We start from the raw sequence: 24,607 nt of genomic DNA, 5'->3' as shown, positions 1-24,607 counted from the left end.
AAATGATCAGTTACTCAAAGACTGAGTAGTGGATTCATCCAATCAGTGGAGCAAAAAAAAAAAAAAAAACAAAGGACAAAAATAGCTTATAGGACTTCTGAGATATCATCAAGCCAACCAATATTTACATGATAGGGGGTCCAGAAGGAGAAGAGAGAAAGGGGCAGAAAACTTATTTGAAGAAATAATGGCTGAAAATTTCCCTAACCTGGGGAAGGAAAAAGACATCCAGATCCAGGAATCCCAGAGAGGTCCAATAAAATAAACCCAAGAAGATCCACACCAAGACACATAATTAAAGTGTCAAAAGTTAAAACTAAGAAGAAAATCTTAAAAGCAGCAAGAGAAAAACAATTTTACACACAAGGGAATCTCCTTGAGGCTATTAGCAGAAACTTTGCAGGCTAGAAGAGAGTGGCACAATATATTCAAAGCACTTAAAGAAAAAATTGCCAACCAAAAATGCTCTATCTACCAAAGTTGTCCTTTGAGACAGAAGAAGAGATAAAGAATTATCCATACAAGCAAAAGCTTAAGAAGTTCATCACCACCATACTGGCCTCATAAGAAATGTTAAGGTGACTTCCTTAGGCTGAAATTAAAGGGCACTAATTAGCAACAGGAAAACATTTGAAAGTATAAATCTCACCAGTAAAGGTAAATATGTAGTTAAACTCAGAATAATCTAATGCAATGATGATAGGTTAATCATTTATAAATCAAGCATGAAGTTAAAAGACAAAAGTTGTTAAAAAAAAAACCTATAACTACAGTAATTTCTTAATGGCTATATATGTAAAAAGATATAAACTATGACATCAAAAAATACAAAACAAAAACAGGGGGAGGTAAAAATGTAGAGTTTTTAATGCATTTAAACTTAATTGGTATCAGCTTAAAATAGACTGTTATAACTCTAGGATGTTTTATGTAACCCTATGGTAACCACAAAGCAAAAGTCTACGGTAGATACACGAAAGATACAGAGAAAGGAATGGAAAAGTATCAAATCACAAAGGAAGAAAGCAAGAAAAGAACAAAAGAACTAAAGAACTACAAAACAGCCAGAAAACAATGAACAAAATGGCAATAAGTCTATAACTATTAATATTTGCTTTAAATGTAAATGGACTAAATTCTCTGATTGAAAGATAAAGAGTAGTTTAATAGATCTAAAAAAATAAGACCTGGACACCTGGCTGGCTCAGTTGGTAGAGTGTGTAACCCTTAGATCTCAGGGTTATAAATTCAAGCTCCACATTGGGTGTAGAAATTACTTAAAAATAAATTTTTAAAAAACAGTAATAATAACAAGACCCAACTAAATGCTGCCTATAAAAGACTTACTTCAGTTTTAAGGACACACATAGACTGAAAGTGAAGGTATAGAAAAAGATACTCCCCAACCTGGGGAAGAAAAGAAACCAAGGGTAGATATATCAGACAAAACAAACTTGAAGACAAAAACTAGTGAGAGACAGAGATGGTCATTATATAATGATAAAGTGGTGAATCCAAGAAGAGGATGTGACAATTGTAAATATTTACAGACCCAACATAGGACAACCGAGATATATAAAACAAACACTAACACAACTAAAGGGGGTAATAGACAGCAATACAATACCAATAGGGGATTTCAATATCACCTTTATCAATGGATAATCCAGACAGAAAATGAATAGGGAAACACTGAACTTAAAGCACACATTAGCCCAGGGGAACTTAGACATTTAAGAATTATTCCATCAAAAAGCAGTAGAGTACACATTCTTCTCAAGCACACATGGAACATTCTCCAGGATAGATCATATGTCAAGCCACAGAACAAGTCTTAATAAAGTTAGAAACCTGAAATCATATCAAGCCTCTTTTCCAACTCTGATGGTATGAAACTAGAAATCAATTACAAGAAGTAAACTGGAAAGCTTACAGATATGTAGAGATTAAACATGTTACTGAGTAACCAATGGCCAAAGAAGAAGCTAAAGATAAATAAAAAATGTTTTCAGATAGGGGCACCTGGGAGGCTCAGTCAGTTGAGCATCTAACTCTTGATTTCAGCTCAGGTCATGATCTCAGGGTTGAGACTGAGCCCTGCACTGGGGTGCACACTGAGTGTGGCGCCTGCTTAAGATGCTCTCCCTCTCCCTCTGTCCCTCCCCTCTAGCAAGATATATATATATATATATATATAATTTCAGACAAATGCAAATGGAAATACAACAACCAAAACTAATAGGACTCAGCAAAAGCAGTTTTAAGAGTGAAGTTCACAGCAGTAAGTGCCTACAGTAAGAAATGAAAAAGATCTCAAACAACCTAACTTTGTATCTTAAAGAAATAAAAGAAGAACAAATGAAACCCAAACTTAGTAGAAAGAAGGACATAAGTTCAGGGCAAAAATAAATGAAACAGTGATTTAAAAGACAGTAGAAAAGATCAGCCAAACTAAGAGCTGGTTCTTTGAAAAGATAAATAGGCAAACCTTTACCTAGAACCACCAAGAAAAAAAGAGAAGACTCAAATAAAATTAGAAATGAAAGAGATGTTGTCACAACTAATAAACAGAAATACAAGGATCATATAAGACTACTATGGACAATGACACACCAGCAAGTTGGACAACCTAGAAGAAATGGATAAATTCCTAGAAACATACAACCTACCAAGACCGAATCATGAAGAAACAGAAAATCTGAACAGATCAATTACTAATAAAGAGATTGAATTAATTATCACAAACCTCTTAATAAACAAAATTCCAGGGCCAGATGGCTTTACTGGTGAATTTTATCAACCTTTTTTTTCTACCAACCTTTAAAGAGGAAATTAATATTGGTTCTTCTTAAACTCTTCCAAAAACAACAACAACGACAACAATAACAAAACACAGAAGATGAAGGAGCGCTCCCAAACTCACTTAATGAGGCCAGCATTACCTTGATACCAAAACCAGAAGGGGGCACTATAAGAAAAGAAAATTACAGGCCAATATCCCTGATGAACATAGATGAAAAAATTCTAAAAAAAAAAAAAAAAAAAAAATTAGCAAACCAAACTGTTTGCACGTTATAGGATCATATACCATGATCAAGTGAGATTTATTCCAGGAATGGGAGGATGGTTCAACATCTGCAAATCAATATAACACAACCTATTAACATAATGACAAATAAAAGTCATATAATCATCTCATAAGATGCATAAAAGGCATCTGACAAAATTTAACAGCCATTCATGATAAGACCCTCAAAGTGGCTAGAGGGAACATATCTCAACACAATGACACCATACGCCATTCATGCTACACATGACGAGCCTCTAGCTAACATCATCCTTAACGGTGAAAAACTGAAAGTCTCTCCTCTTGGAACAGGACCAGGATGCCTCGTCTTGCCACTTCTATTTAACATAGTATGAGAACTCATAACTAGAGTAATTAGGTAAGAAAAAGAAATAAAAGGTATCCAAATCAAAACAGAAGAAATAGAATTGTATTTACAGATGACATATATAAAAAGTTCTAAAGACCATTAAGAAACTTAGAACTAAGAAATGAATTCAGTGAACCTGCAAGATATTAAATCATTATACAACTATCAGTCATGTCTTTATACACAAAACACAAAGAGAAATTAAGAAAACAATCACATTCATTGCATCAAAAATAATAAAGCAGGGCAGCCCAGGTGGCTCAGTGGTTTAGTGCTGCCTTGGGCCCAGGGCCTGATCCTGAAGACCTGGGATGGAGTCCGGCGTCGGGCTCCCTGCATGGAGCCTGCTTCTCCCTCTGCCTCTCTCTGTTTGTCTCTTGCGAATAAATCAATCTTAAAAAAAAAAAAAAAAAAAAAAAAGAATAAAGCACCTACAAATAAACGTAACCAAGAAGATGAAAGATCTATATGCTGAAAACTATAAGACATTGGTAAACGAAGCTGAAGACACAAATAAATGGAAGGATAGTCAGTGCCCACAGATAAGAATTAACATTGCTAGAATGTCGACATCACGCAAAGTGATCTACAGATTCAGTACAATTCCTGTCAGAACTCCAGCGGCAGTTTTCACAGAAATAGAACAAACAACCCTAAAAGTTGTGTAAAATCACAGAAGACCCCAAATAGCCAAAGCAATTTTGAGAAAGAACAAAGTTTATGTCATTGAGGTGACTCTTGGTGATCTCCCTTGGTAGTTTCAGGATTGGGGCCGCTTGCCAGAGGGACCAACCTCGTCACTAGAGAGCTACCCTACCCCAGCCCTACTCATCCCACGCCCTGTCTCTGGAGACATGGACAAGTGGGTCCAGTAACCAGTGATTTAACCAATCATGCCTGCATTGTGGAATCTCCATAAGAACTTCTAAACAAGGAGGTTCAGGGAGCCTCAAGCCCAGAAAAGGCATAGAAGCCAAGCCCACCCCACCCCACCCCTTGCCCTGCACATCTCATCCATTTGGCTGTTCCCAGGTTATATACCCTACAGTATACTTGTAGTAGTTTAGTGAGGTGTTTTCTGAGCATGACTCATTGTAGTGAATTACCAAAACTGAGGGTGGGGGGGTCATGTGAACCCTCAGATTTCCATCTGAGCAGAGGTGTGAGTAGCCTGGCCACCCCACTGCAGCTGGCAGTGAAATGGGGCAGCCTTGTGGGAGTGAGCTCTTAACCTGTGGGGTCTGGTGCAATCCTGGGGAATTAGTGTCAGATTAAAAAAACTGAATCAGTACTTTAAATTCATCTCATAAAAAAAAAAAAATCAGACCCGGATAGTTTTAAAAGGATGTAATTTATTTTTTAAAGTAAAGAAAAATTAATTCTGACATTATCTTAAACTTTTTGGAGAAGAGCGAAACAAAGAGTTGCCCAAGTAATTTGGTAAAGCCATTTCAAGCACACATCGCAGAACATTTCTCTGATCGATGTTTTCCCAGTAAACTCTCTCTCATGGTTAATTCTCCAACACCATACGTCTACCTCTCTCAGAACAACATTTCAGCTGAGATTCATGGAGGAAATATTGTATTCAGCACTCCCACAGCTCAATACAACATTTTTACCAGTAACAACAACGAAGGCGTAAGAAATGCCTCGCGCTGCATCACAAACATCTGGTAAAATGTCCACATCTTGTCAGCAAATCAGAAAGCATTCTAACTGCCAACGAAGGGGACATCCCACATAGATGCCACTGGTGATGAAGAAAACATTAAAACGTGGTCCTCACTGTGAATCACCCTCTGCCATGATTCCACGGTGCCGTTCATATTCCCTATCGCCTTTCCTCCCTAGTTTTGTAGAACAAAAGCTGACAATGTTGAGAAAGTGTTAAGGGGGTTAATGGAGAAGGAAGGAAAGGAAGCAGAAAAGCAGCAATGAGAGAGGATGTCACTGCTGACGGAGCAACCCTTTGTTAACGACACTATTGTTCGGCAATTCAGGAAGCAGAGTCGTGAGTATCCACATCCCAATGCGATGCTGTGTCAGTCAAAAGCACTTCGTTTACCATGTTTTACTTACACTTTAGGAAACTGGTCTGGATTAACAGGTAACATAGCACAATTTTACCACTTAAAATAAAAAGAACTAGGCTCCCAGTTAAGGTTTCTGCACAGAACACCTGATTTTCAGAAACAAATGACTGATATTAACTTGATATCTGTATATAATTTTACATCTAAACCTATCAGAGACAGTATGAGAAAGACAACCATGGTCCCTTTTCATCCAAGTACATAAGTGTAAAACTTCTAAATAAAAATTTTTGAGGTGACAAATTTGGTTTCTTTCCAAAGAGGAAGACTGGTTCAACATCAGAAAAATGCATTAAAGTGGAGCACCTGGGGCAGCCCGGGAAGCTCAGCGGTTTAGCGCCGCCTTCAGCCCAGGGCGTGACCCCGGGTTTCTGGGATCGAGTCCCACGTCGGGCTCCTTGCATGGAGCCTGCTTCTCCCTTGGCCTGTGTCTCTGCCTCTCTGCTTCTCATGAATAAATAAAAATCTTTAGAAAAACTGCATTAAGGCAAGTCACCTCAGCAAATTATAAGAAAAAACATATTCATCTGAACAGAGGCAGATAAGACATCTTAATAAAATTCAACATTCATTTATGACAAAAAAAAAACTATTGGCAAACTAGATATATATGGAAAGTCCTCCAACCTGATGAACAATAGGAAATGCATAAAAATGTCATCCACGTCACACACACGTGCTGAAACTTTAAATGCATGCTATTAAGATGATGGACAAGAGGAGGATGCCTGCTGCCATGTTAGACACCCTCGAGGCCCCAGTGTGCACATTCTTTGTCATACACACACACACACACACACACACACACACGGTTTAAGAATCACAAATGCCCTTACGTGGTAGGAAGTGTTCACATCACTCAGCATCTGTTGGCCGTCAGCTCGGACCCACAGCCTCCCCGACCCACAGCCGCAGCCCACGCAGTCCGCTCGCGGGGAACCCCCTTAGCTCCTGATGAGGAGGAGGCCGCCGGGGCGGCAGGGGGGCAGCCCGCCTCGTCGTCAGCCCCGCACGGCGCCACGAACGGACACTCGGCAGCGGGGACGACGCGGGCGCCACGCGGGTCTGCGAGAGCCTCGCTCGCCAAGGCCTCCGCAGCCCGGGCCTTTCCTGGGGCCTCGGGGTCCGCGCGCTCCCCGACGCTGCGGGCGGAGAACCCTCCGCGCTCGAGACCAGGCGGTGGGGCCCGGAGGTCAGCGCAGCGCAGGGCCCCACGCTGCTCCCACCTGCCCTCGCACGGCTACTGCGCGGGCCGCGGCCGCCCTGGGGACCACCGACCGGCCGCCGCCCGGGGCACGCGGCCCGCCCACGCCGCACGGGACGCCCGCATGCAGGCCGGAAGCCGCCCGCACACCCGCACGTGCCGCCCGCCGTCCGGGCCGAGGCAGGCCGGCAGCCGCCCGTGCGTAGTGGCTCGCGTCCTCGCCCCGCGCCTGGGCCTGACCGCGGGCGTCCCCGAGGCCGTGCGAGGCCGTGCGGCCTGCCGACGGAGGGCACCGACGCCAAGCAGCCCGGGAACGGGTGCCTGCCCCTCCGCGGCCCTCGGGCCATCCGGGAGTCGGCAAGGAACCACGAGGGCGCGAACGGGAAGGCGCCCGGGTGCGGGCAGCACGGCCACGCGTTGGAAGCCCGGAGCCCAAGGGCCGCCCCTGACGAAGGGCCCACGCAGGAGGCCTCCTGCCGCAGCTGCGCGTCCCTGGGGAGGCGGGGTCCCTCAGGCCCCGGGCTGCCTGCGGAGCGCCGGGAGCGGCCCTTTGCCTCAGGCACAGCGCGGAGGCCGCGCAGCCGGGAGGCAGGGCCAGGCCCGCACGGGCGGGCGTCGCTGTGTGCAGACGCTGCCCCCGGGGCGTCCTGCTGCTGCCGGGGCGGGCCGCCGGCCTCGCGTAGTGGGGAGAACCTTAACAGAAGGGCCTTGGCTGGTTCCGCCCGCTCCTCTGCGTCCCGCGGGCCTCCAGCTCCTTTAGGGTTCAGGCCACCCTGGTGCGGGGCCTGGGCCGTGGGCGGGACGCGGCGTCTTCGCGAGCCGCGCGGTGAGGGAAGGCGCGGGCGCGCTCCGGGGCTGTGAGGGGGCACTTCCGGTGCGGGGCGCGCTCCGGGGCTGTGAGGGGGCACTTCCGGTGCGGGGCGCGCCGCCAGGTCGGTGTGCGCGGGCGCCGCAGCCGCGGGCGCGCCTCGCTGCCGTGTCCGTTCCGCGCGGGAGGCTCACGGGGCCACGAGCCACCCGACACGCTCTGCTCTCCTCTCGGGGCCATCGCCGCGGACCCTTCGGCCCAGGACCCCGCCTCCCGCTGCCCCACCCGAGGCTCCCTCACCCCTGGGCGCGGGCCCCGGAGAGCGGAAACGGCGGGCGGCAGGCGCATGCGTCGCTGCCACGTGTCCCGGCCGAGCGGCTCACGAGCCGACGTCGACGCCGTGTCGCTTCCCGCACCCCGGAGCCTACCCGGTGCTTCTTTCCGTCTCGGCGGCCGGAACCGCTGCGGAGGAGCCCGCGGCGCGCACCCACCGGCCCGAGCCTGCCTGTCCGCGCTCAGCCTCGGTCACCCGGACAACGCCGCCGACCGTCCGACTCCTGCACACCTGATGCCCAGGCGGAGGGCGGGGCCTGCCGCTGCTGCCGGACCCCACGGCCCGCTCCCTGATGACCGACCTGCCCGCCCGGACGCGGGGACGGAGCCCGGACAGCACCACGCTCTGCCCTGGGGGCGCCACTTGCAGCTCCCGCAGACCACGGGCCCTGGGGGGGACACCTCCATGTGTTGACCCGGGGGACGGAGAACGCGCACCACAGTGAGGACACCTCTGTGTGCCAACCCGGGGACGGAGGACGCCGACCACAGTGGGGACACCCCGAGTGCTGACCTGGGGACGGAGGACGCGGACCACAGTGAGGACACCTCCGTGTGTTGACGCGGGGGACGGAGGACGCCGACCACGCCGGGGACACCCTGAGTGCCGACCTGGGGACAGAGGACGCCGACCACAGTGAGGACACTTCCGTGTGCTGACCCGGGGGACGGAGGACGCCGACCACGCCGGGGACACCCTGAGTGCCGACCTGGGGACAGAGGACGCCGACCACAGTGGGGACACTTCCGTGTGCTGACCCGGGGGACGGAGGACGCCGACCACACCGGGGACATCCTGTATGCTGACCCGGGGACAGAGGACGCCGACCACAGCGGGGACACCCCGTGTGCCGACCTGGGGGACGGAGGTCCCCGACCACACTGGGGACATCCTGTATGCTGACCCAGGGATGGAGGATGCCGACCACAGTGAGGACACCCGGTGTGCTGACCCCGGGGGATGGGGACGCTGACCACAGTGAGGACGCCCCGTGTGCTGACCCGGGGACAGAGGACGCCGACCACAGTGGGGACACCTCTGTGTACTGACCCGGGGACGGAGGACGCCGAGCACAGTGAGGACCACCTCTCTGGGCTGAAGCACGGGGTGTCTAGCGTACAGGGGCTGTAGGGACCCCTAGGCCCACCCGCCCTTCCTGGAGTTCCGCGCCCCGCCTTGCTTCCTCCAGGAGCCCTGCCCTTTTCCTCCTTCCTCCGGATCCCTGTCCCACCGCCAGTGTGTATGCTCCTTCCTCTTTCCTCCCGGGGCCCCGCCCCCTTCCTCCTTCCTCCGGGAGCCTCGCCCCACCGCCAGCCTTCCTCCCGCAGCCCCTCCCCTTTCCTCCCGTAGCCCTGCCCCCTCCTTCCTCCTCCTGGAGCCCCGCCCCACCGCCGGCCTTTCTCCGGAGCCCCGCCTCCCCGCCAACCCCTGTCCTCCTTCCTCCCGGAGCCCCGCCCTCTCAGCAATCCTGTCCTTCCTCCTCCCAAAGCCCCGCCCCCCGCCAATCACTGGACGCCTTTCTCCCGGTGTCCGGCCCTCCTGCCTATCTCTATCCTTTTTCCTCCCGAAGTCCCGCCCCACCGCCAATCCCTGTCTTCCTTCTTCCCGGAGCCCGGCCCCCGGCCAATCCCTGTCGTCCTTCCTCTGGAGCCCCGCCCCCCGCCTGTTCCTGTTCTTCCTCCTGGCCCCCAGCCAATCCCTGTCCTGCTTCCTCCCGGAAGCCCGGCCCCCCGCCAATCCCGGTGCTCCTTCCTCCGGAGCCCCGCCGCACTGCCCATCCGTGGGCCCTAAACCCGCGCGCCCAGCGCTGCGTCTCGCGAGAACTTGGCGGCCAGTGGTACAGTCCGTCCCCCCCGCGGGCCCCGGACGGTGGGCCCTTCCGGTCGTAGAAAAGCATTGTGGGAGCGGCGCGCGGCCCTTCCTGTCTCTGCGCCCGGGGTGGCGGGCGGGTTGCGGCCGGGCAGGGCGGCTGGACGGAGACTCCGGCGCCACGAGTCCCGGGCCCGCAGCCGCACGGCCGGGCCCGGCCACGTGGTCCGCGGGCCGCAGGAGGTCCCGGGGTAGGGGGGGACGGCGGGTCTGGCGCGCACGGGCAGGAGCGCCGCGGAGCGTGGGGCGCCGCAGGTGAGTGCGCGGCCGTCCCGCGCGGGGTTCCGCCCGCGGCCTTTGTGTTGCCCGTTCACCTTCCGAAACTGGTGAACGCGGTGTCAGAAAAGGCGGAAAGCAAGGCCCTGGCGGCGCTTCCTGCCCGGACCGTGGGTCTGGGGCGCGCGCCGCCGGGTCACAGTTCGCGCCCACGTGGCCCGCGTCTCGGTCGCCGGGTGGCGCGTCCCTGCGTGGGCGGCGTGGGGGGCGGGGACGGGCGGCCCGCGGACACGCGCCCTCCCGCTGACCTCTACCTTGCGTTCCAGGGAGTCCGCGGAGAGGAGAGGCGGGGCGAGCTGACGCCGCGGCCCCGGCCAGCGCACCGCACGGGGCCTGCGAATAAACGTGTCCTCACGCCGCTCGGCTTCGTGGCTGGCTGACCACCGGCAAAGAGCATTTTCACCAAAACCCCGAAGGGAAACCGGGTGTGTGTGCCCGTCCCCCCCGCCCCCCGCGACTTCCGCGCGGCTGGAGCCCCGTAGGGAAGGCCGTGAGGTCCGGGAGACGCGGGCTCGTCGCGGCCTGCGGTGCCCCGCGGAGCCCCCGCTAGGCGGTCGGCGTGTCCCGGGGGGTAGGCCGCGGACCCTCGGCACTCGCTTTGCAGGAAAGAGTAGCCCGAGCGTTCAAAGAATTTACTGAGTTTTCCAGCAACATACTAGGAAGTGGGAACGCGCGGGTGAGCAAAACAGCCCTGCCTTCGGGAGGAGCGGCCGGAATGGCGTCACGGACAGACTCCCCTCGGGACCCCGGCCCCTGCAGTTGACCGGGGAGGACACCGGAGCAAGCGCGTGAGCCCGAGGGCGGGGGTCACCTTGGCAGGGCAGCCGGCCCGTGACCGCTGTTGGGGGCCCGCGGTGCTCCGAGCCTGAACGGGGAGGGGAGGAACCCGCCCGCCGGAGGCCGCTGACCGAGGGGAAATCAGGACAGGGCAGAGTGGGCCCGGAGGCCGGCCCCTTGGACCAGGGCGGTGACGCCGGGAGAGGAGGCTCGGGGGACAAAGCTCGCCCGACTGTAATGGGATCAGGCACTGGTGTGTGGTCGTGCGTGGTCACCAGCCACGGGTCCTGAGTCCAGCCGCAGCAGCATTTTAAAGCCGGGCAATTAGGATTGCCTTTGGGAGATCCACGTGGGGCTGTGGCCACACTGGTCCTGACAGAGCTTTAAGGCTGTAGCACAAGGGAGATGCACCCAGAGGGACAGGGCTGGAAACCCGGCTGGCGAGGTAGGTGGTCAGAACCATAGGAACCATGAGAGCCCACACGTCAGATGTCGCAAAGCAGCCCCAAAGTCCCCGCTGGGATGTGGGGACAAGGTAGTTTAGCAGGGGCTGTGCTGGAGCAGTGAGGGTCAAGCCTACGCACTTCAGGGAGCCTGGGGAGCGGGACAGCTGGCAAGGGATCTGTGGCCTGAGAGTTGGCTTCTTTAGGTGGGAGAGTTCACAGATGAACACCTGGGAGAGTGGGCTCCAAAGCACAGGTGCGGGGACGGGAGGAGAGGGTTTCCTGTTGGGGTAGCTGGGGGCGGGGAAACGGATGGACGTCCTGCAGGACGACTCCCTGGGACAGCCCCTTCCCAAGGAACTAATCTGGGGGTCCCGGGAGCTAGCCGGGCGGAGGATCACTTGTGCCCGGGGCCACGGTCTGTTAGGTCAACTGATCCACACATTCTCTTCTGAAAACACAAGGACACTAGAAATTAAAAGCAACACTCAAAGCTTTATACATTTGTAAATAACCGGTGGGGCTCCACGCCACACACAGTATCACGAGAACAGTTCTCTGGCCGAGGCCTCTGCAGCCCAATGGGGATGTCGGTACTTCGGCACACAGGCCGAGACCCACCTACAGTTCACAGGTGGTGCGTCCTGCAGCACCAGCCGCACTCCAGTGTCCAGAGCTTCAACCGAGGCCTCTGCCCTCGCTGGTGGCCACAAGGTGCTGGCGGTTCCCAGGAAGAACAGGACATCCAGTGAACGAGCTCCCAAGCCTGTCCAAGTTCCCCAGTAATGGCCTCCAGCACACACAGGCTGCTTGGCCTTTAAAAGATGCAACAGGTTCAGTCTTTCTGATGAAACCTTGCAGGTCCAAGAGGATGTGGATCCTGGATTCACAGTTGGGAAGTAAGGCGGCCACCCCTCCGGCCCAGGCCCTTCCCCGGTATCAGGTCTCTGTTCGGAGGCGGGAAGCTTGGACAGTTTTCACGGTCTTTGCTGTGTGCTTTCCAGCCAGGTTGCTTGTAGAGGTCTGAGATTTCTCCTCCATCAGGCTGTCCTTAGATCCATTCCTTGTCTAGAAAGAAATAGAAGGTTCAGAGAAGAAAACGGCAAAAACCAATTTTATTAAGTCATTTCAGAAATCAAGCTTTTCTTACATTTAAGACCTCAGACTATGAAATACTTCAGCTTCACAGTATCAAAAGCTGTTCAACAAATGCTCTAGTTACAACAGCGTGAAAGATGGTTTATATCTTTCAGGTGGAACCTGGTAATGTAATAGTGCAGGGGAACCGGTTGTGTATTGTATTGTACCAGGTAGGTGTCAGTTCTCCGGTTCCTCCTAAACTAAGCTCCAAGGCAGAATCCAGGGCATTAGAGGGCACGATGTCTAGATAATCCAGAGAAGAGCCCTGCAGGGAGCCAGTGGGTAGGGGACCAGCAACGTGGTAGGTTCCCCCACACACACCAGCACCAGCTGTGGGTCAGTGCATAGCACCTGTCCTTTGCCAGTGGAGCTCCGGGAAGTACAGGGAATCCGAGCCCAGTCGCGCGACTACTACAGTCGCTGCGCAAGGTGAGGCATGGACAGGCTGGGCCACCACCACAACTCAGGCACCACGGCGGGAGGAGGAAACGGGATTTTTCTGCTTCCCTGTGTCGGAGATCTTCACGGGCAACCGGAGCGGGGTTTCCCTCTGGCACAGAGTAAAATCCACACTCTGGTGTCTAAAGCCTGCCTCCTGCCCACCCTGCTCAGGCCACAGTGGTCTTCAGCCCAAACTCCCTTTACACGCGGCTCTGTCTCACGATTCCCCCCCCCACCCCGCCCCGGGGTGGCTCCCACTGCAAGGTCATTTTTCCACCCAGCTCTCTTCCACCACGGTCTCTGTAGGGGAGGTCACCTGCTGACCTGACGCGCCCTTCGTTTCTCCGTAATGCCTACCGAATACTTTACTGGTTCACTTCTGTGTGTTCCGTGTCTAGGCCAGGAGTCTGCAAACCCTCTTATGAGAAGGGCCAGACTGTGGGCTACATCTGCTCATTGTTCCCTGTCCCCCCCCACCCCCCCACCCCCGGCCCTGGTCCCTTATTAAAAACCACCCTTTAAAAATGTCAAAGCCAGGGCAGCCCCGGTGGCGCAGCAGTTTGGCACTGCCTGCAGCCCAGGGTGTGATCCTGGGGACTTGGGATCGAGTCCCATGTCAGGCTCCCTGCATGGAACCTGCTCCCTCTGCCCGTGTCTCTGCCTCTCTCTCTGAATAAATCTTTAAAAAAAAAATGTCAGAGCCATTATTAGCTCCTGGGCTGTACAAAAGCAGACTGCACTTAGCCTGGAGACCAGTTGGCAGACTGCTCCCCATCATCCCAGCTGTGCGCACGGGATGTCCGTGGCATTCAGTCGGGTGACCAGCTCAGAAGCTGAGAGCCACTGATGGAGGTGCATGGGCTCCACTCTTGTATTCAGCAAAGCGAGAGTTAGTCTATGAATGTGCATAAGTGTCTTGAGGTTCTTAAGTGTCGGTGATGAGGTGATGACAGAGTCCAGAGTCGTTGGAAAAGCAAGACTACAATGAAAATCCTTATTTGTATTGAATCCAACTTTAAATTTTAAGACAAAAAGTCCTGAAAAGTCCTCACAGTAAGCCTAAACAGGTTATTTACCTACATTGCACGAAAACTGAAGTTTAGAAGTTAAACATTTTGTCCACACTACAAGTCAGACAAGGAGACAAATGCCAGTCCCTCTGAATGCAAACCGTAAACCACTGACCTTGAATATAAATTTTTAAAAGATTATCGACAACCTGTTAGCTGTCCCAGACTAATCTAAAATGAGGCAGACTAGTGGAGGTGGTGACCGATCACCCAGATCTCCACCTGGACGGAGGCATCCGTCCGCCGCAGCGGGGAGTGCTGGCTCCATACAGCTAAGACGTGAGCCTTTACAAGGAACGAGCCTCAGCTGAAGACGGCCTCCACCTGGCACCCTTTCTCCAGGGACTTAGTACGTGGGGAGTGTGATTGTGCAAAGGCCCAGCAGCATTGTGTCCAGGTGGGGGCCCTGGATGGGCCATGTCAGCGCTAGAGCTCCCTGTGCCACACACCTCAACCCTGGCCTTTGGCTTCCCAGGTATTGATCCTAGGAGCTTTCCAACAGACTTCCTCCAGGCGGACCTCCATCTCTGCATCTCTTCCCAGGGAACCTAGCAAATTAGCGTCGGCTTTCTGTCCCTGCTCAGTCAATGACAAAACGAATCAGGAGAAACAACGGGTAGCGTACGACGAGTATGGCTGAGTCGGTTTTCTTAGGTTGTCCATAAACCCCCTGAGTTTACATAGAAAACTATGTATGTGCTTACATGCATTTTTATGGGAGAGAAACAGCAGTTGTACGTGCTTAAAATGTACTTAAAATTACAGGCTCTCAGGGCAGCCCGGGTGGCGCAGCAGTTTAGCGCCGCCTTCAGCTGGGAGCCTGATCCTGGAGACACGGGATCGAGTCCCATGTCGGGCTCCCTACATGGAGCCTGCTTCTCCCTCTGCCTGTGTCTCTACCCAGCCCCCCCTCCCCCCCCGTCATGAATAAATAAACTTTAAAAAAGAATTCCTGGCTCTCACTGGAGTCAGATTCATTGCCCTACGTCCCCAAGAACTTTCAGAAAAGTGCTTCTGAAAAATTGTCATCGGTACCAACACCTTAAAACATTTGACCAACCTGATGAACCGTGGAGCCACCGGAACCCTGAGCATCTGAAGAACGGGTCACAGGAAGTGGGGGTACCAGTTCGGTTTTTGAACTGCAGAGAATTTGTTCAGAATTAATGATTAGATAGAATTAATGAATCCCGAGCAGAGCTGGAAGGTGGTGACGGGACAGCACGTTCTACACCCCATCGTATCCCTTCCAGGGCCGGCCACCATGGTTTACTGAGGGGGCGGGCGGAGCTTTTGGATTAAGTTGAGCAGGTCAAGTAACTTGCCCCAAATCACAGCAAATAAACAGAAGAACCAAGAACAAAACAGGTGTGGTTCCCTTGTGCTTTTGTTACTGTGACATGTATAAATGGCTTTTTTTGTTTGTTTCCACAGAAGCATTTTCTTGGCCATTTATCCTTTTTCTATAAAACCATGGAGTTATAAATAGCCATGCTCTACATTTTACAAACAAACAAAATACACAAAACCTGGCCTCTACCTCTCTGCTGGGTTAGCCTGTCTTGCAACCTATTGATATTTACTAAAATTTTGAGCCTTAATTCAGAGTTCAATGATTCACATTCCTACCCAACAATACCAAGTACCTGATGCATAGTTACTTCAATAATATATTCATTTAAAATATGCCACCTATTGTGACTATATGGTGAGATATGGCCACTTTCCTCAACAGGAAGACTAAACACAAAGAAATGACTGCAACATATGATACCTGCTGTAGTAACAGAAAATGTTATCAGCTCAAAAAGAAACATAAGCCGCTTCTCTCAAAGAAGGATGCATTATTTGTAACAGAATAGTTCATATATATATATATATATATTTTTTTTTTTTTTTTTTTTCTCTAGAAGTCGCAGTGCACACTGTGGAGGTGCCATGATTTAGCCTATACAATATGGTAGCCACTAGCCACACAGGGCTATTTAAACTTAATTCAAATTGATAATACTAGATTTTCAGTTTCTCAGTCACACTCGCCACCTTTCAAATAACAGCCACAGACACAGAACATTTCCATCATTGCGGAAAGTCCCATGATGCTGGGCTGCTCTGGAGCTGGAGCCATGCAGGTGATGACGTACGCAAGTTTGCCCACTTACTTCATCTCCGAGAGGACAGACCGCTCTCCATCTGAACACTGGGACCGGCGATACTGGCGGTAGCTTCGAGGCGAATGGGAATGCCTGATGCGGACTGGATCGCCTTGAGTCCTGAACAAGCAACCAGAAATGTGAAAACAGGCCATGCATCAGAACAGGGTAATTTGGAATTTTCACTTCATATGGAAACCACAAAGGAATAAGACCTTGAGAGTTTAAAAAGAATTTGATCCCTCTGCGTTTGGAAAGCCTAAGTGACTTAAATTTCCCAAGCTAACAGTAGAAAGCTGCTCCTTTGACCACACTTGAGAGTGAAACTTGAGTATTTGTACATGTGTGTGTGTGTGTGTATTCAATGAAAAAAAAATTGTAATGAAACTTTCCTACAGTTGATTTTTTTCCAATACCTACAATGGAAGAAAAAAAACCTACAATGGAAGAAGAAAAAAAACCTACAATGCAGACAAATGGCATTCCTACCATAAAGGTTGGTCCTTGTCCTAGCTGTTATTAAGAATTCAATGTCTGGCCTAAAGACAAGGAGGTAGGAGGGGGAGCCGGGGAGGGTGCATACATCTAACATCTGACCAGAGCACGAGGCCAGTACAGTCACGGCAGGACATAAAGCAATGAAGTAGCATCCCACCGTCGCTCAGCCAGCGGGTCATCGTATGCCTCACCCTACACTGGCTGGGAGACCTGTCGGGCTTCCAGGAAGCATGTCCAGTGTGCTCGATCTACAACTGGGCCCATCCGATGGGATTTGTGGCCAGCGTGATTCTCCAGGCATTACAGTGATGAGTAAGAAGGAACACTGTTCCCAATCAAGGACTTCCTCAAGATTAAAACGGACATTGATCATCAACAGCCCCTCTGGAGCTACCCCACAAACAAGCAGCTGATGGGGGAGGGGGGCGACAGAGGCTGTAGTACAGAACAACAATCAGCTGTAATCCCCCCTTTCCTCCCTCCCTCCCTAGAGTTCTAATTTTAGTTAAAATGCAAAGGCGTATTACAGCACTGCACAGAACACCACTGACAAGTCAGAATGGATCATTCACTTATCAGTATTGATGAAACTCCTGTGGAAAGATTTTCAAAGACATACGCACTCTACTTTAGTATATGGAATCTCTTTTAGTTGTTCTTCAGACAATCCAGAAGGGTCCACGAGTTCCTTTCTAGAAGGAAATGAGCAAGAAAATTAAGGTTATGATGCTGACATGAATACTAGTAACTTTCTTTTTTTTTTTTTAAATTTATTTATTTATTTATGATAGTCACACACAGAGAGAGAGAGAGAGAGAGGGGCAGAGACATAGGCAGAGGGAGAAGCAGGCTCCATGCACCGGAAGCCCGACGTGGGATTCGATCCCGGATCTCCAGGATCGCGCCCTGGGCCAAAGGCAGGCGCTAAACCGCTGCGCCACCCAGGGATCCCACTAGTAACTTTCATAATAGGCAGATGAGTTTTCCCTTCCTAATCTTGTCCCAAAACACATTAGTAAAACTAACAGAAACATAAGCCAAGAACAAAGACTTAAAAAACTAGAATGTCTTAAAGGAAAAATGGGGGGAAACCTTTTTTGTAGCTCTTCTACCTTTTTCCCAGTTTTCTTATATTTAGAATGTAGATGCCTCTCCACCCATCACCTCCCTACAAAAGATCTGCTTCTCTCCCCCGTGGTAGGCGTCTTTTTTCCTTCTGAATCTCTTTTCCTTGGTATTTATTTGTACACTGTTGGCGTGTCTGAGGCCCATGAGGCTAACTGGTCCAGGAGAGGAGGCCTTGGAGCTACCGGTGGGGGCTGCCGGCATGGAAGGCACCAGCAGAGTGCGGGATCCCTATAGTGACGGCAGTGAAGACTACATGACGGGCCTCAGCCACAGGCTGCCCTCCACGCCGTGACACTACCCAGGTCATAAAACAATAATAACAAACAGAGAACGACGGTACTTACTGAATGTGCTTCCATAACTCTTCTTTCGCCTGGATATCGGGGCTCCTCCTATAAACAGAAAACCACCACTCGTGTCTGCAAACATGCTTCATCTAACGACCTCACGGCTAACGCTAGCAGAGCGACACGAAGAGTCTGCCGATGGTGACGGTGTCAGCTGGGACCAGCCAGGGCAGGACGGAGCGGGGAGGGCCAATGTGGGATAGAACACGGTGCCGCATCATTCGTCTGCTAGCTCCGCTTTAGGACAGTCACAGGAACACCAGCCAGGGCTTTACTGGATGAGAGCCCCGAACTTTGGGAGCACCCATACCTCCGGGGTGAGGTGACGATGGTTCAGGGCCTGTTCCTTCTCCTTCGGGCTATCTCTAAGGAAAGGCAAAGAACTCCTCCTGATTCTACTCATGTGAAAGTTTCCCAACATGATCCGGGGTTCCCCAGAAGCAGCAGCAACCACAGGGAAAGGACATGGGTCGGCCAGGCCTGCCGACGGTGCCCCAGACCCACCTTTCCTCCTACCGCTGACGTCGGGTTTCTGGGCCGAGGCGAGGCCCCAGGAACGCCAGCACCTGTGCGTGGCTCATACAGTCACCCTCGTGTTTCTCCATCTCCCTATGTGCCCCACCAGTCTCTTCTCCAAAAACCACTTGAGTGGAAATTATAACCCTACTTTTAAGGCCCTCGGAGGAGAAGTCTGAAGTCAGCACACATGCGTCCGCCCTCCTCGTAAGAGCAACGAATACTAGAAATCCATGGTCGCTGTCACTGTTTCTTTCCTACTGAGAAAACAATAAGCTTTTGTTCATCCTTTCAAAAGAGCCAAGGCCTAAAGAAAGGACCCCAAACCCTAACAATTAAAAGGCCTGGAGGTTTGCAGAGCCACTGCTGTGCTCTGTCTGGTGGATTTTCCCTTCATAATCTCTATCAGCATTTTGGGGCTCAGTACCACTTTCGACATACGAAATTATCATTGATTTCATTTTTTCTCAGTTACTGAGGCACCGCTGAGGCATTCTGGTAGGGCTTCCTGAGCCCACAGAACACAACGAGCCAATTTTCTAGCAATTAAATAGACTAAGTGGGGTTTCGGGTTTTTCCCCCCTTTGTGGGGGAAAAAAATTGCAAAGGTCTTTTAATCAACTCAAAAGGAATCAAAATACAGAAGATAAGAGGAGGGAATGAAGCCTTGGTCCCAAACATATAAAACGTGCTATTGTTAAATGCTGATGTTCTAGAATAAAACTATATGCTTAAAAAATCTGTGTAAAAAATGCTTCTTTGGAAGGATTTTCTGTAAGGAACCTGCCTTTCCTCTATCTGGCTGGTGTGATCCTCCGGCCCATTAAAGACTCTGCCAGAGGAGGTGGTGCTGGCAAAGCACTAGGCTATCCAGCCCATTCCCAGACGCAAGATTCTGTTCTAACTCGGCAACAGCGTGGGATGCTCTCAGAAGGTCCCCAGTAATGGGAAGTGCAACATCTGAGCTCGGTGACAGAGCCATCCTACTGATAATCATTTTACCTCTGAAGGAGGCAACAGTGAGGCTGTCTGACTTGGGCCGGCTCCTCAGCCTCGGTGCCAGTGACATTCGGGTCATGTGTTCTTTGCTACAGAAACCGTCTGGGCGTCACAGGATGACCAGCAGCACCTGCGTCTCCCCGACGACGCTACAGACCTCCCCAGCACGACACGCAAAAATGTGTCCCAACATTGGCAGACATCCCACGGCGGGGGCACCGGCCCAGACTAGAGGTGGCTGGTCAAAGGTTGACCGAGGAGCCTCAAGGCCAGGTCTCTGGAAAGATCTGTTATGTGGACATTATGCAGATAATGGGACAGGGCTGGAAAGAATGAGAGAAGGTGGGAACGAAATCTTAGAAGAAGGAAGGAAGGGACCCAGGGCGCAGCTGATGAGTTACGACAAGTGGTGTGATTTTGGTGGCATGAGTTTCAAAACCAGGTGCTTCGAGGAAGGAGAAAGAGAGAAGGAGGAAAAGCAGAGGGGCAAGTGGGACGTGCCTGCCCCTGTAACCTCCAGACGGTGGCGGGAGTGGGTGAAGGTGAACAATACACAGAAAACCTGGTTAACGCTGGATATTTCCCAGTGTTGGAATTGCAGGGAATTTTATTTTATTTTATTTTTTTATTATTGGATATTTTATTTATTTATTCATAAGACACACACACACACACAGAGGCAGAGGGAGAGGCAGGCTCCATGCAGGGAGCCCGACGTGGGACTCGATACTGGGTCTCCAGGATCAGTCCCTGGGCTGAAGGCAGCACTAAACTGCTGAGCCACCCGGGCTGCCCGGAATTTTATCTTATTTATATGTAACCTATCTTTTCTGATTTATTTTTAGCCAAAGGAATTTATAACTTTAGTTACCAGGGAAAAAAAATAACATACATGTATTTTCATGCTTTAAAAAATTATCATTGTTGCAATTCCAGAGGCAATGCCTTACATTCCCATCTTGTAAGAATTAGCAGAAATGTTATCTTAACCCAAATGGGAACATGAGTCCTTCCAGCCACAAATACTGACCCTAAAAGATTCAGAAATTTAGTCTATATGTTTAAGTTCTATAGTATCTGTAACAGTCACATATTCAAGTTAACTGAGTTCTGAAACGGCCACAAGTTTCAAGCTACTTTAGGGCAGGGAGAAGTTCCAAAGCTAAAGAAACAAATAGAAAAATCTAATTTCCTCCAATTCCTAGACCACCTGTGACTTAACAGATGTAAAGACAGGCAACATACTAATGAGGAATGTATTATTTTTATGCTTACATCTGCACACATTTAATCAATAATTTAGGATGGATTCATGAGCTGCAGCTCATCATTTTGTGGATTTAGAAAGCTGTGGGATTTTTGACAGCCATTTTTCTTAATTACACAGATGTTTTACTTGAACTCTCCAAATAAATTTCTAAGGAAATGGAACATATATAAAAAATACACATGAAGTCCAATATTAGTCCAGTATTATCTCAAAAGCAAAACATCTCTCATCCACGCCTTATACCAATGGTCCACTTTAAGTAATTCATTTTTCAGAAAAATTTGTTTGATTTCATTTAGAATCAGCCTCTTCCTTTCTTCCAAAACCCTAAAATAAGAACACTACTTTGTAAAGCTACAAAGGGTTTATTTTTTTTTAAGATGTATTTATTTTACCAAAAAAAAAAAAAAGATGTATTTATTTTAGAGAGAGAGAGAGACCATGGACAAGTGCGGGGGCGGGCAGGGGAGAGAGTCTTCCAAGCAGAGCCCCCGCTGAGCAGGGAGCCAATGAGGAGCTGGGCCCCACGAGGTCATGACACCTGACCCATGAGCCACCCAGACCTTCGAGATGTCCCAAGCCCCTCAGCATCCGCCTTCCAGTTATATTAACTAGGGGACACTGCATGCGATGCTCGAGGGTACAATACACCACGTTATGGGAAAAATAAATGTGGTAGCATTTGAGTTATTATTTTTGTGATCTTACTACTAAATACTGCTGTAAAAGGAAAATTAGAGTTGAAAATATGTCACTAAGAAACCTCTACGCTTACGAAACATCTTTATTTTAAACCTTAAGCCCTTAACAAACATCTCTGTCATTCCCGGTCAGTACTGAGCAGACTGGTTCGCAGCGAGCCCAACCTGCCCCTTCTCCCCATGTCCCTGCGTCAGAGGCAGGGACAGGTGGGGAAGCCACGGGCCAGCCACCCAGGGGTCCCCTGCCAAAGTGCCCTGCTACCTCAGGAGGCACAGGACTCTGCGCCCCAGAACCCACGTCCCCCCCACTCGCATCGTGCCGGCAGTTTTCTTTTTCTTTCTTTTTTCTTAAGATGTTATTTATCTATTCATCAGACAGAGAGAGAGAGAGAGAGGCGGAGACCCAGGCAGAGGGGGAAGCAGGGACCCTGCGGGGACCCCGACGTGGGACTGGATCCCAGGACCCTGGGGTCACACCCTGGGCCCAAGGCAGATGCTCAACCCCTGACACCCCCCCCCAACCCCCCCCACCCCCCCGTGGCCCGTTGGCATCACTTTCCTGTAAACACAGTGAGACCGTGTTGCCAGCAGAGGGCGCCCGCGCCCGCTCACCCCAAGCTGAACCTGCGAGAACTATGGTTTCCGCGTCCAGGCGGCTTCCAAACATCCCAATGAGTTCACTCACAGAAAAGCAGCTTCATGAATGTTTTCTGATGCTACGTAAACCAGACGTCATGGCAACGCAGCTGCAAAATGTACTGGAAGGAACCGTACTTCTCAAGACTCTGTAGATGAGATCCAACCCTATTTTACTTCAATGGGTTCTTAGGAGAGAGAGGTTTTTGTATTGTATACTATTGTACGTCTCTGGTATTTATAATAAACACAATTTTCTAGCTTTTCATTGCAAATTTAAAAAATCAAAGAACAAATACAATGAATGAAACGTGTGAATGACGTACTGCAGCATTCTCCCCTCCACGGGTATACCCCCTCTGAGGATGGTTATGCATACCGCAGCAGGAATTCAAGAATATATGGGAGTAACTGAGAGAGAACTGCTTTACTGTCTATTGGAAATGCCAAATGCAAGCATATGTGAGGAACAATTTTACTTTCTCAGATGCTGCTCTAGGCACGACTCCCATTTTTTTTTTTAAAAAAGCAGTAGTGGTTCCTCAATTTGCACAGAACCAAACCCCAATCTTCATGTAAGTTGGCCTCACCCTACTCTCTTCATAGCTTCCCTCCTCATCTCAAGGGGGGAAAAATCAATACCTTACAGTGTTTCTAGGGATTAAGCATGATCTGGAGAACTTATAGTAACTGTAGTTGCAAGTACGATGTCATAGGTACCTGAATTCAGACCCGAGTTTTCAGCAAAACTCTATCAGAAAGGTATTATCTATCCATAGAGATGGCGCTGGAGTTCACGGGAATTTAGCAGCCAGCTACCACGAGAGCCCAGAACGCCAACAACGGTCCAACAGCACCTTGCAGATGACTTCCTTATCAACAAACTTCAGGTTTTTAATATCATTGCTCAAATAAAGGAGAGCCCAGCTTGTCCAATACTGTCATCCTGCAGTGTTCACAGCTTTATCTAGTTGCCTACTTGACATTTCCATTCGATTCCCCACCTGGTTTCTCGAATCTAATAGAACAAAAATCTCGACACTCTCTCCCCTCACATCTCCAGCTCATGTCCCCCGACCACACTGCGACCTCATGCCTGCCCACTCCACTCATCAGCCTCAAAGTGCAGATTCATTCAAAAGACATCCAGTGGCCAAATCCATCACCACTACTTCCACAATGTGTCTTCATCCACTTCTCACCATTTCTACCCGCCACCATCTTCTGAGCTAAAGCCACCTCTCACCCTAGCCCATCACAGAAGTCTTCCAATTGCTCTTCCTGTTAGGAACATCTTCTTTGTCAATCTGCTTTTTTCCAAGGATGCAGAGCAACTTCTGAATGAACCACTCTTCAAACAGACGTCTTCCCCCTTCACTTGTAACTCTTATAACTGCACTTTGGCCCTATCGGCTATATAGTTAGTCAACCAAGTTCCATTACACAGTCACCTCAAATATTTGCTAAACCTCCTTATGGTTTGCTTTAAAACTAAATTCCAGGAAGATACACATCAAACTCCTCATGGGGTTCTCTAATAAAATTGTATTTTTCTGAGATAAACCTCTATCCGATCTTATATTTTTATCATGTAGATAAAATTAAAAATAAAGGTAAGTAAGATTTTAAGTTTAAAGTGCCATTATTTTCTGATGTCAGCTGATTTAATAAAAGCAATACCCAATTTAAAGATATTTCTCTACGGGGGCATCTGGGTGGCTTAGTTGGTTAAGCTTGATCTCATCAAGCTCAGGTCTGGAGTTTGAAATTATTTCTCCACCTCAAAAGAGTATTCCTGAACTTCTGCTTTGGGCCACAACTCAGGAACTGGTATCAGAAGAACCCTTTATCAAGAATTATAAAGTGAAACAAAATATAACAAAGCAACTGTTTTGTATTGGGCAGCAGACACAATAAGCCTGTGATATGAGAGACAAGGGAAGCACAAGGCAAGACCCCCAATGCTTCAGTCTGCGCATGGGAGCTCCTTCCCAGTGTGGTAACGGGGAAGTGAAACTCAAGAGGCCAGGGAGACAGAGATCAGAATGTGAGGCTATTGATAAGGATGGAATTCACAGTGCAGAAGAAAATAAAAAAGGGGGGCTCCAGAAGTCTATATGGGGTTTTCCTTAAGGTTGGTCGAGTATGTGCCCTGCACTTCGTCTCTACATAAACAGAGTAACACTAGGTGAGGTCTAACAGAGGGCAGCTGCTACAAGGCTTAGGGCTGGAGACACTCCCCAGGGTGTCCAGGGTATGCACACAGAGTGGTAGGGAACAGTGTTCTGACGCTGTGGAAAAGCCATGCTGAGCGCTGTGTGCCTTCAGTCAAGACTCCACGAAGGCGGGACGCCTGGGGGGCTCTGAGGTGGAGAGCCTGCCTTCCGCCCAGGGCGTGACCCCAGGTCCCAGGATCGAGTCCCATATCGGGCTCCCTGAATGGAGCCTGCTTCTCCCTCTGCCT

General features: G+C 50.1%; 2 protein-coding genes, 1 long non-coding RNA gene and 1 other non-coding gene across 11 annotated transcripts in view; 2 read left to right on the top strand and 2 right to left on the bottom strand.

Annotated features, from left to right (window-relative positions):
- Window positions 1–7,561, bottom strand: part of LOC102155195 — a 67,863-nt gene extending 60,302 nt beyond the window's left edge. For 2 of the 8 annotated variants that reach the window (XR_005356491.1, XR_005356492.1), the window contains exon 1: window positions 6,370–6,539. This is a non-coding gene — a long non-coding RNA (uncharacterized LOC102155195). Of the gene's footprint in view, window positions 1–6,369; window positions 6,542–7,430 lie in introns of those variants that run through there. The other 6 variants (XR_005356487.1, XR_005356490.1, XR_005356489.1 and 3 more) reach the window with 6 other exon arrangements.
- Window positions 7,562–8,839: 1,278 nt separating this feature from the next.
- LOC119876116 (translation initiation factor IF-2-like) lies at window positions 8,840–10,383 on the top strand. The gene is made up of 3 exons (XM_038532125.1): window positions 8,840–8,857; window positions 9,021–10,003; window positions 10,291–10,383. The coding sequence occupies exons 1-3, from the start codon at window positions 8,840–8,842 to the stop codon at window positions 10,322–10,324; spliced, it is 1,035 nt and encodes a 344-aa protein (XP_038388053.1). The 3' UTR covers window positions 10,325–10,383.
- LOC119871359 lies at window positions 10,041–10,168 on the top strand. Its single transcript, XR_005357466.1, has one exon. It is a non-coding gene; the product is annotated as a small nucleolar RNA SNORA13 (small nucleolar RNA).
- Window positions 10,384–11,719: 1,336 nt separating the features above from the next.
- The window catches only part of EPB41L4A (erythrocyte membrane protein band 4.1 like 4A), a 180,509-nt gene continuing 167,621 nt past the window's right edge, over window positions 11,720–24,607 (bottom strand). Inside the window, exons 19-23 of the mRNA XM_038532143.1 lie at window positions 18,019–18,066; window positions 17,170–17,238; window positions 16,058–16,168; window positions 14,956–15,037; window positions 11,720–12,312 (exon numbers count right to left, since the gene is read on the bottom strand). Of these exons, the coding sequence (XP_038388071.1) occupies window positions 12,184–12,312; window positions 14,956–15,037; window positions 16,058–16,168; window positions 17,170–17,238; window positions 18,019–18,066 (439 nt within the window). The 3' untranslated portion in view covers window positions 11,720–12,183. The remainder of the gene's footprint in view (window positions 12,313–14,955; window positions 15,038–16,057; window positions 16,169–17,169; window positions 17,239–18,018; window positions 18,067–24,607) is intronic.

The sequence above is a fragment of the Canis lupus genome, chromosome 3 (genome assembly GCF_011100685.1).
Source record: "Canis lupus familiaris isolate Mischka breed German Shepherd chromosome 3, alternate assembly UU_Cfam_GSD_1.0, whole genome shotgun sequence".
Taxonomy (NCBI): domain Eukaryota; kingdom Metazoa; phylum Chordata; class Mammalia; order Carnivora; family Canidae; genus Canis; species Canis lupus.
Note: the sequence above shows the minus strand (reverse complement) of the source record. Positions and strands in the feature narration are given on the sequence as shown.